Raw genomic sequence first — 18842 nt, 5'->3', positions numbered from 1 at the left:
GAGTACAGATGCTTTAAACGCAATTTCGTTGTTTCTCTGTGACAATGACAATAAAATTGAATTGAATTGAATTGAATTGAATTGAATTTTATAGGGTAATAAAAGTCTCTTATTTTTAAATCTAGTTAGAAAATTGAATTTTGTTAAATTAGGAGCAATCAAAAGTCCCTTTGAGACCTTCAGGTCCTAATTAGGTCAATAATTATGACGAAATGTGGTTCTAAAATAGAGTTTAAAATATTAAAACACTCTGATTTCAAACTTTATTTAGCTTAACCTACAGCTAAAAAATACGTCTTACTTATCGCACATAGAGAGTAAAGTTTTGGAAATATATATTGTAGTTTGAAGTGATACTTTGCATCTTTGTAACACATTTAAAATTTAATACGGTTCACTGATTTACGTACTCGATTAGAATTTCCCTTTTTGAAATCATTTCTCTCTTTTTCTTTGTGGTCAAAGTTTCTTTTACTTCCTGCAACAGTCGGTGTGAATTTTCCAACTTTTCCCCCACCTTTCAAACCAAATCTAGCAAACAGCGCTATTGAGAAGTGCTTCACCGTTTCTGCTTTTGTCTGTTTCAGGAGTTCAACCTCATCGACAGAAAAGAGCTGGTCCCGCTCCAGGAGCTGATTGAGAAACTGACAACCAAAGACAGATAAACAGCATCGCCACCTTTCTTTTTATTGTTCCTCTAGTTTTTGCACAGATACCCACCACACACCCTGGCTGTATGTATGCAGTATATAGTATATTTCCGTTTGGGGAAATGATCTTAAGGCCAGGAGGAAGGAAGGGTTTGGATAGTTTAAGGCAACAGTACTAATTTTATCAGGGATTATAGGATGAATTGACAAACCATAGATTATGAGTAGAGAAAAATGGGTTTAGTTGTATTGAAACAATCCCTACATGGAGAATTCTTTTTACACTAATACTTTCTTAGGTTGCACAGATTTTGTTTTTATTTGGATTTTCAGCAGCTCTTTTTCAAGTGGTCAAACACAAGGGAATAAATCACTAAACGCTGCTAATGAAGCAGTTTAAGCCATTTCGGTAGTTATTTTGCTCTATTTGACTTGGATTTTATCATTTTGTTTGCTCACACCTGTCAATACAAGAACCCTAAGTGCCTAGCATTGGCTCATAATTGCCCTATATCAGAAGATGAAGGCCATACATGACTCACTGCATCACCCCGTCACATTTCAGATTCACACTGGGGCAAGGACCGCCCGGCCGTACACTACACTTTTCTGTTTGCCACATCTTTATTTAGTCCACAAGTCTCTGCTGATATACAGAGGGTGTAGAAGTTGAGATGGACATGAATAAACTCTTCGTCATGTTCTCCTGTGTGCTCCTCTCCCCCTTCATAGACTTTAGATCCAAAACTGTACATACATTTCCTCCGATAGATTAAAGTTTGAGCTCCCTGCTTGGAAATAAAATTCTAGATTTGGGATGTCGCTGCTTCCCTCTCAAAGCCATTAAGCACTTTGAAGAAGTTTCCTGACCTCTGACTGAATGTCTCCTCTGCATACATAGACTGTCCTTTGTGAGAAGCTGCATCATGTGACCCATCGTCGTTCTCCCTCTCGTTTCTCCAAATGAATGTTGAAGAACTGAACCTCTGAAACAGCTAGAAGGCACAAGTGTGGTTTTTCTTCATGCTTCTGTAAGGTTTGACTTCGCCGAGCTGCAGACGCACGCTCCCCTCCCCACGTCAAAGTGTAGTTTACTATGCAATAATTGACACTAAAGGCGTTTACGGTCGGCTCTTTGATACTTCACGGCTAATAGAACTTTCTTGGCAGTGCTTGAATTGGGTGTGTGACTAAAATAGAAGAACTTTGCTGTTAGCTTTAGTTTAAAAACCAGTTTTATACCTGAAATTTGTGAGAAAGAAGTACCAGTGGATGCACCTGTGTAAATACTGAGGATTCGACCTGTGTTGAAAGAGTTTCAGCAAGCATGGACGGGTCGATTTTGATTAAATGAGTCTTTTTAGAGGCTGCTTCTTTATCCATATTTAGATTTTTTTTGTTTGTTTGTTTGTTTTACTTATTATCTTGAATTTCTGTTTACTTGCCTAACTATTATGAATGTTACTGGTCACCAGATTGATGACAATGTCAGAGAAGCTGTAATGAAAATGCCCTGAAGAACGCAGCATACCGACAGTTTTTCCCTTCAATGTCATGATTGATCAAATGTTTGTACATATTGGCTTTGTAGGGGTTTTCAGTCAAACCAATTGATTTATGCTGTTTACAAAGCAAATAAAGGTGATCTTGACTCTTTATCAGAAATATATCAAAACCTGGAAGATGCACATTGTTTCCTATAATGTCTTTTGGTTTAAATATAAACATTTGTAGGTCAAATGAAATTCACACATAGCTGTTTTCTTCTTGCCTGTTCTATCATTGTAAAATTTAATTTAAATAATTCCCTTATTTAACCTCAAAATATGTGACTTCAAGCATGTAGGTAAAATGTTTTTATGTCCATTCTAAGATTTTAATCTCAATTTTAGTTTAGTTACAAATCACTTATATTTCACGTTTTAATTAATAATTAAAATATTCTGCTAAATTATAACAGTACTGAATTGTCTTGCCAAAAAAAATAATGTTCTTTATTTCCTTTTAAAAAAATAAATAAAAGTAGTTAAATATTAAGTGTACAAATCACAGGAACATTTTTGTTCCCTTTATTTTTAAAACCAACTATTGAGCTCAATCCTCAATCCAAATGGTCCTAATTAGGTCAATAATTATGGCAAAATGTGGCTATAATGGGGTTTCAAATAAAACCTACAGCCAAAAATGCAGCTTAGTTGTCGCAGGAAATAAAGTTTAAATCAGAAATATATATTTTTTGGTTTAAAGTGAAGCTTTGCATCTTTACAACACATTGTAATCACTTTCAATTATTTAGGTTCGCTGATCCACACAACATGGATCAATGAAAATTTCCGTTTTTGAAATATTTTGAGTGAAATGACCAAAAAAACTAAGTCATTTGAATTGAAAAGGTTCACAAAGGTTTGGAGCTTTCTTTTGTTTTCTACTCTGGCTGAGGAAACACTGAAGCACCATTTTTAAAAGAAGAAATGGTAACACTACTGCATTACACTTTAAAGTTAAATCTATTGATATTTGTGTATCACTTATTTGTTCTGGGAAAGACTAAGAACAACGTTTAAATCAATTTTAAATGTATTTGACGTTTTATTTATTTATTTTTGGGGGTTTATCACCCATTACATCTGCCAAAAAAATGTAAAATAAAAAATAAATTACATTTAAAATAAGAAAAACAACCACGTTCGATCCCTGAGGCCAAATTTTGCAGTAAAATAAAGTTTTTAAACATGTGGTTTTATTTTTACATAAAAAAATAACCTCAACATGACTTTTTTTCTTATGTTAAACTTGTATGTTTAAGTTCGTTTGTTTACATGCAAGGCGGAACTGCTTTGTATTTCCGGGGGCGGGGCCTCGTCAGTTTTCCGGTTCCTGTTTTGTCGTTTAACCGCCAAACTTGAAGCAAGTCAGGATTATCCGCCGCTGCTGCAGCTCCCGCTCAGATTAAGAAGGAAAAACTGCTCTTAATCTCTTGAAGATGCTTCATAATCCGAAGAGACCGTGCCCCGAAACGATGAACGAGTCCATGAACGACTCGATGGAGAAGAGGATCAAACGGATTTCTATCGAGGGCAACATCGGTAAGTTTAGTGTAGGCGATATTCACAAAAAAGACAAATAACGCATTTTTTTCCCTAAAATACATATACTTAGAAAAAAATATAGTGCACAAATTATCGTTTGAAAACGTCATGCTAATTTAGACGGGAATTCTTAGTTCTTACCGCCAATTTAATGTTTTATTTATTCATGAACGAAAGTTATCCCAAATAGTTAACAATTTTTTTAGTTTCCACTGAACCCTAACCTAACTTTGCTAATATTTGTATTTAGCTGCTGGAAAGTCGACGTTTGTGCGCCTTTTGGAGCAGGAGAGCGCGGACTGGGAGGTAGTACCGGAGCCCATCGCTAGGTGGTGCAACGTCCAAACATCAGGCAGCGACTTTGAGGTATTCACCCACACAGAAGCACTTTTTATAGGAAATTCAAAAGTATTTAGCCTTTTAATAGATCTCTCCCAAGCATTCGCATGCAAGCAGGTGTCAGCGGAATTACGGAGTCTTCCTCTGTCTGAGGAGTGCAGCTGTTCAAATATCTGCAGCGGCTGCTGTTAACTGATCACACACCCAGGGGAAAAACATGCAGCACTTCCTGCACAGCTGAGCATGTCACCGTCTACAGACACTTGTTTACCTCACGCACCAAGTGACATCTTAAGACTCTTCTTCTGGGGCATAAATATGAAAATACAAAGGTTTTCCATTGTTTTGGTTGTGGATCCAAGTATTTTTTTCTCCCTTTAAGGTAGTAAATTGTGCTTAAATTAGAAGCAAATGTAAAAATAGTGATCATAAAACCCTAATTAAAGCATCGAAATAAGATGACAGGGTGATGAAAATTGTTTTTGGTTACTCTATACTTTACAGGGAACATTTGAATTATCTCTAGTAGGATGAATAATTTCTGTATTATCCTGGTAGACTGAATAATGAATGATGATGCTAAGCTTTGATGCTCCTCTTATCTGCAGCAACAAGTCCAACTCCCCCTGCTGGTCGCTGCTGTAACTCTTCAGAAATGGTCAAAAAAAAAAAAACTCAGAAAAAGGGGTTTTAAACTACATCGCACGGGAGGCTAGTGCTGACAGCTGAAGATGCTGAAATTGATAGCTGAAAACACTGAAGTTGATAGCTGAAATGACTGAAACTAAAAGCTGAGAACACTGAAGTTGATAGCTGAAATGACTGAAACTAAAAGCTGAAAACACTAAAGTTTATAGCCAGCTAAAATATTAGCTAAATGCCAAATTAGCGTAAAAACAAAGAAAAAAAACGCAAGTTATTCAGAAAAGCTGGCATGTAGCTAAAAAATAGCTAATCTCCATCCATCCATCCATCCATTTTCTTGACCGCTTCTTCCCTTTCGGGGTCGCGGGGATGCCGGAGCCTATCCCGGCCACTGATGGGCGAAGGCGGGGTACACCCTGGACAGGTTGCCAGTCCGTCGCAGGGCCTCAATCACACACATTCACTCTCACATTCACACCTAGGGGCAATTTAGAGTCACCAATTAACCTATGAAGCATGTTTTTGGACGGTGGGAGGAAGCCGGAGTCCCCGGTGAAAACCCACGCATGCACGGGGAGAACATGCAAACTCCACACAGAAAGGTCCCAGCCGGGATTCGAACCGGGGCCTTCTCGCTGTGAGGCAAGAGCGCTAACCACTGCGCCACCGTGCAGCCCAGCTAATCTCCAAAGTAGCCTAAAACACAAATAAAAAAAACATAAATTATTCAAAACAGCTAGTATTTAGCTGAAATATTAGCTAAAATCTAAAATGGACCATAAAAATGGGAAAAAAAGCCTAAATTAGCCAAAAACAGCTAGCATGTAGCTGAAAAATTAACAAAACAAAAAAAGCCTAAAAATCTTAGTAAATGCCAAAATAATCCAAAAAGCTACAAAATTGACAAATTGTATAACTTTGAGAAAAAAAACGTAATTTTTAACATAATTCTGAATAATAAAAAGGCAGGAAATATTATTCCAGAGTAAGTCGACGTAAAACATTAAATGACTTGATTTTGTTAAAATTATACAAGTTAAAAATAAACGCAAGATAACATCGGGCCATCAATAACAATAAAATGATCTGGAGGGCAGAATCCGGCCCCAGAGCCTTAACTTAAAAATGTGTCTATAGCAAAAGAAAAGTGACTTTATAAAGTGTAACCCAAACAAGGCTTTCCTCCTATTAAAAATTCAGCTGAGGGTTCTCATTGGTCTAAATTTGTGACAAAAACCAACCAGAAACTGTCCCGTCGTGCTGCAGGAGCTGACTGCGTCTCAGAGGAGTGGAGGAAACGTCCTGCAGATGATGTACGAGAAACCAGAGAGGTGGGCCTACACCTTCCAGAGCTACGCCTGCATCAGCCGGGTCCGAGCGCAGATTAAATCCGCCAACGGGAAGCTTCGGGACGCTGAAAACCCCGTGCAGTTTTTCGAGCGATCCATCTACAGCGATCGGTATGGATCCTGTAGAAACATTTTTATTTCAGGGTTTGTATTTTATTGTGAATTATCCTGTCATTTTGTGATTATTTCAGGTACATTTTTGCAGCCAACCTGTATGAAAGCGTGTGCCTGAACGAGACGGAGTGGTCTGTGTACCAGGACTGGCACGGCTGGCTGCACAAGCAGTTCGGGAAGCACATCGAGCTGGACGGCATCATCTACCTCAGAGCTTCACCTAAGGTACCTTCCTTCGTCCTTTCTCCGCTTCTGAACATCTCAAAGGTTCTTTAATCCAAACATCCTTGTGTTTTCTGTAGAAATGCTTGGAGAGGTTGCACCTGAGAGGCCGGCAGGAGGAGCAGGACATCCCTCTGGAGTACCTGGAGAAGCTCCACTTCAAACATGAGAGCTGGCTGCAGCACAAAACCATGAAGTGAGTGATTTGAATGAAGACATACTCAGAAATGCAGTTTTAAAATTCCTACGAGTGAGTTTATAAAGAACAAATGCTAACTATTCCACGTCCCTCTCAGCATGGAGTTTGAGTATCTGAACAACGTCCCCATCCTGACCATCGACGTGAACGAAGACTTTAAAGACAGCGAGAACAAGAGCGCCGACATGATCGAGAAGGTGAGGGGCCGGCTCAGAAAATCTGTTCAAAACCTCTTCACAGGTCACAAAATAATAGTTTTGTTTTTTTTTTTACTTGAAGCCATTAAAACATATTTAGTTTGCAAAAAAATGGACAATGCAGAATTTGAAGAGGAGAGCTTCTTCCATTTTTTTAAATTAAAAACCAAACAATTAATGATATCAGGAGGAGACTTTTAACTGTGAAGGATCATGATCAAACGCTTTTTCCAAATCCACATGTGAACTGGATGAGCAAACCTCCAGTAACTCCCAAGTAATGTGTAACGTGTGGAGCTGATCTGTTGTAGTTTCTGAATCAGATGTTCCACCATCAGCAGAATCTTCTGTTATACCCTGGAGCTGGAGCGCAGCCGCCGGTCCCCCTTTCTAAAAAGAGAACATGGAATGCATTTTTTATCTGTTTTTTACTGGTTTCAAGAAGCTAAAATTCCATAGACTTCTTGTTGAGTTTTTTTTATAGCATCCTTGACGATTCTAGTTTTTTCGAATCCTAATACATTTTTATTCAATTTATAAACTGACCAATCAGATGTCTAAAAAAAAAGTTTGTAGTCTCACGTCGAACATTCAAAAGATTAGCCTGCCCTCAAGTGGTTTGAGTTATCTCTCTTTCTGGAACCGAAAACTCAGAGTTTTACTGAATTTGGAGTTCACGAACTCAAAGTTCCAACAAAACCTGCTTCTTGGAACGGGCCCCTGCTCTACTGTCTACATTTATTCACAACAACCAGAACGTCACATCAGCTGCTGAATGGATGCAGAGCTGCACTTACCGACCAAAGTTTCTCATGTCGACAAGATGCCATCTTTAATATTGTTTAGCTGGTCAATCCTACTGCATAAAAGCAAATGTTCAAGAGAGAAGAGCTTAACACTGGACCTCAAACCTTCCCGACTTTTGGGGATGACCCAGTTCACCTGATGGATGGACGTCCAGGATCATCTGTCAGCGAGGGCTTCTCATGTTTGAGGATTCCAGACTACTCTGCAGAGAACTTTAAACTCTGTCACTTTCAGAGGTTTTTACGGCCTGAACGTCCGTTGAAGGTCATAAAACATCCTAGATTTAACTTTAGTCTCTGACATCATCATGCTGGGCTTGTGGGGATGTCCTGTTTCCACAAAAATTCACGGTTCCTTCCTTCAATTTTACCCACGGTGGGGGTAGTGTTATGAAAAGGGGCATTTTTAGGACCTGAACGACTTGAAATCATTGACTGTATTTGAGAACTGGACTTAGGGACCTGTTCTAAAACATTAGCAAAACATAGAAAAACAAAACACAACAATTGGCCCATGAATACAAAGGAAATACATGTGCAAGGAGAGACGTTCAAATCATATGGAAAAAATAGAATGAAATTTAAGCTGATTGAACCTTTATTTTTTTATCCAAGTAGCAAATTTTCTCTACATTTTCTACAATACGGCAATGATACAACAATATATGATATTTTTGGGGAGAAAAAAAGAGTTTTAGGCTTAAATAAATCAAAGATCTTGAAGAACAATAAAAAAGTTTTTTTTAGCTCGTATTTGTTTGTTATTGCTCGAGTTCTTATTTTGTAAAAATACCTGATTTTTGTTATGATAACATGAAATATCTACGGCTGTAAAGTGGAAACTTTTGGAGAATGAGGTCGTCTTGAAAATCCCTGAAATTGACCTTTAAATTCTGCACGGAACAGAGTTTCATAAATGCAGCGTGAGACTCCCGGAGCTGCTTGTCAAGCAGTTCTGTGTTGATGGTAAACATTGAGTTTTTTTTTTTTTCTTTTTCTTCGTGGTTTCACTTCCACTAAAACCACAGGCAGACAACATCTGGAGCTGACGGCTCTATTCTTCTGTTTCAGGTGAAGGACTTCTTGAACACTTTGTGAGGATGACTCGGACAATCCAAGAGGGAATATTTAAAGTTCTTTTCCAAATTACCTGCACTGTACTTAAAATGTGTTTTTGTTTTTTGATGTGTATTTATCATTACCTGCAAACTGTCCTTCTACAAAGACAATAAACTTGAAACAATCCTTTTGTGTCGTTATTATTTGATCATTTTTTTTGTACCTTTTGTTTAAAAAGTGACCACTGGAGGGCGCTTTAGAGCCTGTGCAGCTATTTTTTGCTCCTCTTAATTTGGTAGTGCTAATAGGATTTGTGGTAAAGTACCTTAAATAGCTGCTATACATTTTACTTTTGGTATTTTATTGTGAAAAAGTTATATTTAATAAAACGATAATGTGTAAATAATTTTTAAAAAGTTAAGTTTTTTTTTTGTTTTTGGAAGAGGACTTTCTTAAATTTAACGTGAAAATAATTTAGATGAGTCAAACTTTTATTTTTAAGAAACCCAAGTGGATGCCAAAAGTTGCGCGCGTGTCAGGCGCTCCTTGCGCCACCCACAACAAACTTTGTGACCTCCTCCTCCTGTGTGACGCCACGCAGGAGGAGGGATGGCTCTTTAAAAATGGAAAAAGACACGCAGCGCACGAAGAGTCTTCACGCGTTTCCAGCGATCCTCAGCCGCAGGATGTTTCCGCGCGCCGCCGCGCACCAGCAGCCGCGCAGACAGATATGAGGATTGTTTGTTTTGCGTTCAGCTTGATTTGTAGAGTCCAAGAGATCATCCCAGCGAGATAGCCCCCCACGGCCGCCGCTTCTTCTTGCTTTCAGACGCTCAGAAAAGCGCCACACTTTGGAGATTTGAAGACGCCCGTGGAGTTTTGGCACACCTGGACCCGATTTGAAGTTTGCCAACATGAGTTCCGATAAGAGCAAGTAAGTTTTTGATTCTTTTGGAATTAATTTATAAGTAATTTCTTAACTTGGAACTTTAGGCCTGCTTTGTATGTATAAAATCGCTTATTTCTGCGCGTAAAACGACTTTTCTGTGCGTAAATCTCCAAGAAAGCGGGCGCGCGCTGTTAAGACTCCTAATGGGGAAAATGGGAATTCATCGAATGACACCTTTGTCCGGATAAGCCACACTCTTGGCTCCGCAGAGGCTATGAATGGACGGTAATCTATCTTCCATGAGCCTGTCACTATCGATTAAGTGTGCGCGCCTGTCCTGTGGTGGATACTGTAAATCCTTATGAATTAAGCCGCGTGTGTGCCTCACGCTCCATGTGATCTGTGAGCCCGAACGGCGCAAATCCACGCGCAACGTGGGCCAGATGGTGCACCCACCCGCATTGCGCAATGCAGAAGGCGCAATAAATAATGGAGAATGTGAAACTTTCCAAGCAGCTGGAATCGGCTTTTTTGATTTTCTGCTTTCAGTCTTCAACAAAAAATATCAGAAAATCAATGATCTGTCCTGTGAAGTGAGAGGAGGAGTGACAGCTGGACTTCTTGTTTTCTTTTTGTTGGGATGGCAACAGGTCTTTCCTTTTTCAGGAAGCCCTTCTTTTCCTGGCACAACTTTTCTGAGCGTAAAGTCTTCTGAATTGCGCAACATGTCGCTTCCTTGTTCCAAGAGGTGATTTTATAGGAAACAAACCTTAAACATTTCTCATCCAAGCCTTTATAGTTGGGTTGGTGTCGTGCTCATAGGATAAAAGTGGCCTCCTGAGGGTCCATAACTCACCACTGGTTGCACTTGTTGGCCCCAGGGCAAGCCTGAGTGGCTGCTGGGATCGGGTGCGTCATTCTGGGGATGATCTCTGATCCACAGCAGCTGATCCCAGCTCCTCATGCACTGCCAGCTTTATCCAGCCTCATGAGTTCAGACAAAAGTGAGGAGTTTCCCGCTGACAGGTGGATGCAGCTGCAGTGGAGAGGGGGGAAACAGAACATCTCTGTCATAACAGGAAATGGATAAGATCAGGATCCCCTGTCTTTTAGCATGAATCTTAGTGCTCTGCATTTTTCCTCCTCTAACTGATTTTTAACTTGCAAGTCATTCTGACTCTAAATTAGCCTTCATTCCTGTCAATCAAGGACTTCTCATGGCACACCTCCGCTCGCCCTTTGCTTCCTAAAGAGGCTCTTGTCAGATGTGGCTAACATGGCTCTGCAGAAAGATTTTTTTTTAAATAAAAAACAAATGTGAAGGAGAAAAACAGAAGGAAATGCTTTATATACCAGGAGTTTTCAACCTTCCACCCTGAAAGAACCATTCGGGTTGATTGCTGACTGACTACAGCCCAGTAGGAGCAACAAAGTCTTCCTTCACCCTTTAAAAACATAAGATACACCTTTTTTTAACTTTTGACAGAAGTTCCTTTCAAAATAAGACACCCTGTCACATAAGGTCATCTCAAGTAGTAGTAGAAAGTGTAAGATCAGCAGTGATTTAAAAAAAACTTAATTCCTTAATTTTTTCAAATATAGAACAATTGCCTAATAATCCATTGTGCCTTCATACTGGTTATACTTATTGACGTCCAATGATTTGATTTATTTTTGTACAGGACGCATAAAAATGTGTAAAAATGTTTGACTTGTGATACTGACTGTCCTTCAACTGTTTTTAAATGATTTTAAATGTGACTTTCTTCCTTTTTTTTTCCTTTTTCCTACTTTCTCACTTCTTATTTTATTGTTACTTTTTAACATTTCGAATTTTTTTCCTTAATAAAAGAGCCACTAGTGGCTCCAGAGCCGCAGGTTGCAGATCCCTGTTATTTACAGAAGCAACGTATAACCAAAAAAGATTTTAAAAAATTACATTTATTGAAGTTGGCTTTTATGTTTTCATTTATTTGATATTATTATATTGCATTAATTCATGCAAAAGTGTTCACAATTAAGTTTGGAGATAGGAATTTATCTCCAAAACGAAATCGATTGTATTATAAAAATAAAGTTATCATTATAACGGCTCAAAATGTGTTTTTCTGAAAGTTTTTCTCAATTTTACAACTATATTTGATTTCCAGACCAATAAAGAATTCTTTTTGTGATCAACAAAATGCACTCGACTTGTCCACATCCAGAATAAATCTTTTTTTACGATTAAATATTGTTTCCAATGATCCAGATTTGATGAATTTTGTGTTTGTGTTCATTCAAAATTGAGCATCCAACAAGGTAGCAAATCTGACTAATAGATCAGTGACATAACTTTCATTAAAAGTAAAGAAAAAAAAACTGCAATTGTTTGGTTGCATCAAATACTGTTGCATATTCTTTTGGTAAAACTTGAATTTTGAAAGAAATTGGCCCCGTCTAATTCCTGCAGCTTCACAGCCTTTATATGTCACATAGATCTGCAAGGCTGAGTTCCCATGGGGACACCTGTGCATATCTCTTTTGTTTCCTTTTATTTTTTTAAACAATGACTCTGCAAAAAAGTGAGCGGCTAGCCCCGCCCATTTGCTTGTAACTGCTTCATGCAGGCTATTTAACCTGCTTTGACAGGCACTTTCACTAACAAAAAGTTGTGCCTCCGAGTTGTTTTGGTGTTTTCCGCGCTGCAGGGTTAAAGACGGCGTGCACGTAGATGCAGAGAAAATGCTACTTGGTGCACAGGTCTCTGTGACCTTTTCGATCTGCGTTTCAGGCTGCAGATACCATCTCCACCAGGGACTTCACTCAAAGCTACAACTTGTCTCCTTCCTGACTTTGTTTACTCTGCAGTTTCCCTTCGCTTTATGAGTCGTGTCATCAGGAAAGCCTTCCAGCGAGTGGAAACTTGTTGACATTCTTCATCCCAAATCAAATATTTATTGATCGAGGAGAAACTGGTGATAAGGGATATCTCTTAATTTGTGTACTCCTGACAGGACGGAGTTAATTAAGGTATAGTTTCCTCCTCTTTAACAGGCTGCTGGTGGCGTTACCCTGTAGTTCAGCACTTTTCTGGACCCGGGGAACCACATTCCTTTCAAAAATAACAAGTGTGAAAAAGAGGTCAAGTTTGAAGGAAGAGAAAGTTTCAGATGCTTTTACATCCGTCAGAAATAATTGTCTTTGGTTCGAAAATAATAAAAAAAGTTGTAACTTTTATTTAAGACTAGAAAAGTTTTTTTTACATTTTATTTTATTACAGTTCATTGACGAGGAGAGAACTTTATTTCTATAAACGGTTTCGTCACAACTGCATGGTTTTTCCCTTATATCTGGCAGCTGCTCAGTACAATTCCAGCATGGGGTCACTGAGCAACTCCTCCAATGAACTGGAAATAAGTGCCTTGCTCAAGGGCACCACAAAATAACTAAAGTTATTAGACCTGCTAATTCTGGGGCTTAAAGTATAAATCTTGTAGCTAACCAGCTCTCCTCCACGGCTATTTCATTTAATGAAAAAGGATTTAAAAAATCCAGCTTCATTGTCAAAATTAAAGTAAAAACAATAAAAATCCCAAGAAATGAAGCAAAAGTCTAATGTGCCAGTTTGTCCAAAAAACTTTTACAGCCCAGAATCACCTCAAAAGATATGAACAAATGTATTAAGTTATCTTTAATGAGTCTAAAAAAGAAAAAACAAAAAATTGTTCAAGTTTTTCTTGTGAATTCACATATTCAAAACATACCAAGAAGATTGTTTATTTCTCCATTTAAATTAAAGCTTATACTCAAAAAAGCTATTTTTAACAACTATTTTATTATTTTTTTTAAGTGTGCAGTTCATTGGTATTTTTTAGGAGTTCTATATAAGATTGATTATAGAATCTGTCTTAAATGATCAATCCAATTAACAATTTTCATCTTTTTATTCATTTTTTTCTTTTAAACAAATTTTTCTACAGTAGAAAATTCACGTCTAATACTTGTACTACAAATTTAATGGAGCTTTGACTTTTTTTTTTTTTTTTTAATGCAACATTTGACCTTTAGCTTGGGGTGTGCTGCATGGGCTACAAAGAAGCTTTTTCAAAGTTTTAACACATAAAAGATTAAAAAAAAAAGAAAAGCACAAACTTGCTCATGTTTAATGCTTTTTAGCAGCGATGCACCTGCAGAACTGCATGTCAGCTTTGTGAATGGGAACTTTTAGTCTTATGTGGCTTTTTTCTGTGGTTATGACAGGAAGGAGATTTTATAACTTCTTAAACTGAGTTAGCTTGTTATGTTTAAACGTGAGATAAAATTTCATGGCTCTTTTAGACAATTGGCTTATACTACATGTTTTCTATTATTTTTCTTGCTTTTTTACCTCCTGAGATGTGGGAATTCCTTTGGAGTGCTCTTTTTATAGGGTAGTAGTCTGCATATGTGCACACAATGTCTCAAGAGGTTAAAAAGATTATTTCTTTTTTTTTTATTTTAAGCTGGTCATTTTTTGATAAACTATTGACATTTCTTAAACGTTCAGTAATTTTATTCAAATGCATTTTAAAAAAATCAAAGTAGCTGTTTTAGTTCAAGAGTTTTATTTTCAGAACATGAACATTTATTTGCAAAATTCCTGTCAAATTGACTTTTTTTCCCTGCAGGTTTTATAACCATAATTGGTCTCTTATTATTGTAAAAATATGCTTTTCTGCGCATAAATGTGACATTACTGCCTAAACGTCAGAGGAGGAGGATTTCCAGATTTTCCACTGTCGCCTAAATCAACACCAGTCGACTTCACTTTAGTATTTTTCACATAAAAGATTTGTTAGCTGTTTCTAGGGCTGCAAGTTTGTTTTGTTTCTTTCAAATTCTGATGCAATCTGTGTTTGTTTTCAGGTGATATTTGACCTTTGAACTCACAGTTTGGAGTTTTATGGCTCATTTCTTAAACCTTTTATGATTAAGATTTTATTGATGTGTGTCATAAGAGGAGAATCCTCCAAAAGGCTTTTGAAGTGTCAATAAAAAGATTAGGAAACGTCGTTTTATTCTGATCTTTACTGGTGTGTGTAAAATGAGAGGTTGCATATAGTTTTCAAACATTTGTTTTCCTGTTTTTCTTTGTTTCCTGTAGAGTGGAGGATGAAGCAGTTGTGGACAGAGGAGCGGCTTTTGTCAAACATATCTGCGATGAGGAGGAAGTAGAGGGTGAGATTGATTCTTTTCATTTATCCTTATATCATTTTGCTTTTTGCCCACAAAGAAAATAAGACCTGAACTGAAGTGGTCAGGATCCACCCCCCTGGTTTAAGCAGTGAGCTGCAGATGCTGTATTTGGTGGTTCAACCCTCCAATCCAACCCCTTAATGTTAAGTGTCAAGCAGGGGGGTATTTGGTTCCCATTTTTAGAGTCTTTGGTATGACCCGACCCCAGAACCTTTGACCCCCCAGTGTCAGGGTGACATCTACCCACTAGACCACCGTGCTGGTTAACCTGGATCAGGTGTTGTCATTCCATCTGAATGGGGAGTCCATTCCACTAATTCATCATGGAGAATGGCAGGGACGTCTGAAAAGCAAGAAGGCAGTTAGAACTTGTCCTCGCTTTGATTAAAAATGTGTTTTTAACATGTTCTTGTGACGTATATTAATAAAAAAAAATTAAAATCACATTTTTGAGAATTTATTTATTCAAATTGTTGAGAATCAGGAGGACACATAAAAATGCTTTTTAAAAAAGAAAATTTGCTAAACTCCGCTGTTTTCCGAAAATAGATCCATGAATGTCTTTGTTTTCCTCATCTGAGCTGGAATTTGGCTGCAAACTGTCCATTTTTGTTGCACCGGTAATGTTGGTTTGGGGATGTAAGCTATAGCAGGAGAGCAAATAAACAGGTGGGTGATGGGAATGGGAGGTGGGGTTGCCCCCTTGAAACTCAGAGGGGAATTTCTAATGAACTACTGGAAAAACTTTCCAAGAAATAAAAATAAAATAAAAAGTTTTAACATTTTTGGCTAAAAACTGCATAATCATAACGAAAAGACCATTTGGGGATGCTTTGAAAATGGATCAAAAGATGATCGGAGTGGGTGTCTAAGCTTCATAAAAGATATTTTCTGAAGAGTTTGAAGAGAAAAAGCGTATTTGAAGGTCTTGTTTCTTTCGGCAAGAACAACACTACGAAACATTTTTAGTTTCCCACTCCTTTTCAAGCAATCAATCACATAGATATTTGATGTATTGTTTCTTGAGGATTCCTCATTACCCAAATCTATGTTGGAAAGATATAAATATCTGATCTTAAGCTCTGAACTGGATAATGATAAAACATGTAAAGGAAATGGTAAGGTTGAGCCGGAGCGGGATTATATAAGTTCGCTTCCACCTCTTCCCTTTTAGGCAATCCATCTCTTTAGGTCTAGTTTTTCATGTCTTTATGGATGTAAAATTCTGTTAAATGACATGATTTTTTTTCTTTATTGCTTGAAATAAACCATTTATAATCTAATCTAAAAATGTCTGTATTTGTTTGATTTCCCTCCATCTTCTTTTTTTTGCTTCCAAGATGATAAATCATCATTTACTTTGTCGACTCCCCTGCTAGAAGTAGTTGGAACGTCATGTTTTCTTGAGCGAAATGCCTTCAAGACATGAACATTTTCTTTAACACTTGCTTCTGTCATGGTGTTCTTCTGTCGCAGGCCACCACACAGTCTACATCGGCGTCCACGTTCCCAAGAGCTACCACCGGAGGAGACGCCACAGGCGCAAGTCCAGTCACAAGGAAAAGCGGGAGCGCGCCGAGCACAGCACAGAGGGATACAAGTCTGATGGGGAGAACGACTCCAGCGCCTGTATCCTCAAACCTCTCAGTGAGTCTGTTTTCACCATCAAATCTGCTGGGAACCTTCAAATCAGAGGAAAAAAAAGTCTAGACGCAACACAGGCAAATGGAGCGAGGCTGCAAAGTAATCTGAAAATGACACCGTCCCGGCTTATAGTGTGTAAAGTTAACACAAAGATGGGCTTTATCTGTCACTTTGGTGATTAGTGGTTTACTCCATAGGATTTGGGTTCCCAGAACCTAACAACTAGGTTAGGGAGGGAAAAATGAGACGAAGAGGGAGCAGAAATAAAAATGTTACACAAGATACAAAAAAAAGAGCAAACAGATAAGATACTGAGCAGTTCTTTCAATAAACACAGAGGTACTTTTCCTACAGAGTAAAAGCCTCTGGATGACTAACCTTTGTGTAAGACATGTAGCATGTAGGTGCCAGCAACCCCTCTGAAAAGACTCTTCAGATAAAGATCAGCATTAACATGCATGTTTAACATACAACAAGACCCGACGTAATCCGACAACACAGGTCTGAAGGGTCACGGCCTTTAACGGCGTCCACACAATTTGCAAAAACATGCAAACGTTTCGTTTAGTCGTTGAACGGTTTTCGTGGGTCTAAGAAAAAGAAGCTGCTGGACGGACATGTTGTGTAGAAAATAAGTGGGTAAATGCAGGAGGAAATGAAAGGGATTTCCCTCTGGCTCCTGGGGAGGCGTGAGAACAGCGAGAGTAGACCTTAAGGCTGCGAGGATCAAGGTAACTGCTACTTCCATTCAGGCTAGAAGTGTAGAACGTGCAGAGTATACATTAACTAGAAATAATAGTAAATGGTTGTGGTTCAAATGTGTTTTATTTAGAGTAACATCAGTATTACACCTCTTTTGTCAACAACAGCTGCATGGTGTTTTTGGAAGAGAAGGGTACAGGTTCTGGAAAAATAGGAAAAGGCCTTGTCTGACTCACTTGTTTCAGCTGATAACAAGTTTGACTGACAACCTGAACGCGGAGAATGACCAAATTTTTCCATCCGTCTTTGTTCTTGTCCTCATACTGCAAAGGCCATTTGCAGGAAGACTAAGACACAGATTTTCTGTACATTCAATTCAATTGAATTTTATTTACATAGCCCAATATCTCAAAACAATTGCCTCATTGGTCTTCATACCGATAATTGTACAGAAGCAGAAGGTCGGTCATAAAATAAAGACAATAACTGATAGTTAAACTAAGTAGACTTCCCGCTAAGGGAAAAACTCCTAAAAAAATAAGAGAAATCCCGTGAAGAAGGGATCCTCTCCCAGGCAATTTACCAGGACTATTAAAGAAGAATTGGCTTATCTAACTCTACAACTACATATTTGAATAGTGTTCATCCAGATATAACTGGAGGACGGGTGGGGGCGAGGTCAACAGCCACTACGAGCCAGAGGTGAGGTCCACAGCCAAGAACAGGAGCAGCTGGAATCTAAAATCTCTTGGAGTGGGAGAGAAGAACAACACATGAATTGCACTGCACCAAACAGAAGGATAGAAGGCTAAATAATAAGAATAAAGGAGGAGAGAATAAGAATAGATCAATCAACCAAAAAAGTGTTGAAATTAGTTTAGATGTTTATCAGAGCATTTATAAGGCAAGTATAACATAAATTAACAAAATCGGATCATTTTAAAATGGCTTATGTTTGGTGCCACCTCATGTCTGTCCGTTCTTAGTATAGAATAAAATAAAACTTTATTGATCTCTCAAAGATGAAATTACCTTGTTACCATATCCCTTAAAAAAAAAAGCAGATAGATAATAAATAACTCTAAAAATATGAAAAATATTAATAAAAAAACAAGAATTATTGTCTAATTTCTATGAGGTGTTGAAAAGCTGACGAGGACAAAAATCTGTAAAAACACTCCCTCCTGCAGCCAGATAGTTCATAATTATCTATTGAAAAATATCAAATATCTTTTGCATCAAATGGTTGATGTAGAAAAACCGTGAAAACAAAGTTCTTCGTCCCCTTAAATGTTTACATTTTTTGTAATAAGGTTTTTCAAGTTGGCATTTGACAAAAATAGACATTTCTCTCAGCCAAATTCAGAAATCAGTTTTCTTGTAGTTTATGAGCAATTCTGTTTATAAAAATGTATTTTTTACTTTTGCTTAATTAAATATATTTCTACTTATACTGTTGCTGCTACAGTTTGATCAGCCTGCAGAGCTGGAGCTAAACACGCAAAAGTTCCACTTCAATGCAGTGCAGCTGCAGCTTACCACAACTGAAAGAGGTGCTATGCCAGGAACTGTGGTGCACACCAACTTTTTTTTTATCAGTATGCCGTATACTGTATATGTTTAACTTACAGAGGGGTCGTTTTTAAATCAGAACATGGAAAAAGAAACACATTTTAAACAATATTTTTGTCTTTAAAGACCCGCTCCAAAAAATGTTTTTA

General features: G+C 37.9%; 3 protein-coding genes across 8 annotated transcripts in view; all 3 read left to right on the top strand.

Moving 5' to 3' along the window:
• Positions 1-2325, top strand: part of LOC112163363 (MOB kinase activator 1B) — a 13707-nt gene extending 11382 nt beyond the window's left edge. Inside the window, exon 6 of the mRNA XM_024299728.2 lies at positions 588-2325. Coding sequence (XP_024155496.1) covers positions 588-665 — 78 coding nt within the window. The 3' untranslated portion in view covers positions 666-2325. The remainder of the gene's footprint in view (positions 1-587) is intronic.
• Positions 2326-3502: 1177 nt separating this feature from the next.
• On the top strand, positions 3503-8855 carry dck (deoxycytidine kinase). The gene is made up of 7 exons (XM_024298627.2): positions 3503-3736; positions 3990-4105; positions 5990-6183; positions 6264-6411; positions 6489-6604; positions 6705-6804; positions 8682-8855. The coding sequence occupies exons 1-7, from the start codon at positions 3634-3636 to the stop codon at positions 8706-8708; spliced, it is 804 nt and encodes a 267-aa protein (XP_024154395.1). The 5' UTR covers positions 3503-3633; the 3' UTR covers positions 8709-8855.
• A 129-nt stretch (positions 8856-8984) lies between these two features.
• Positions 8985-18842, top strand: part of LOC112163205 (electrogenic sodium bicarbonate cotransporter 1) — a 44683-nt gene continuing 34825 nt past the window's right edge. For all 6 annotated transcript variants that reach the window (XM_024299480.2, XM_024299481.2, XM_024299476.2 and 3 more), the window contains exons 1-3: positions 8985-9603; positions 14684-14757; positions 16252-16422. In XM_024299480.2, coding sequence (XP_024155248.1) covers positions 9584-9603; positions 14684-14757; positions 16252-16422 — 265 coding nt within the window. In that variant the 5' untranslated portion in view covers positions 8985-9583. The remainder of the gene's footprint in view (positions 9604-14683; positions 14758-16251; positions 16423-18842) is intronic.

This window comes from Oryzias melastigma, linkage group LG12, assembly GCF_002922805.2.
Source record: "Oryzias melastigma strain HK-1 linkage group LG12, ASM292280v2, whole genome shotgun sequence".
NCBI lineage: Eukaryota > Metazoa > Chordata > Actinopteri > Beloniformes > Adrianichthyidae > Oryzias > Oryzias melastigma.
The sequence above is the reverse complement of the archived record's forward strand: the minus strand, read 5'-3'. Positions and strand labels throughout refer to the sequence as shown.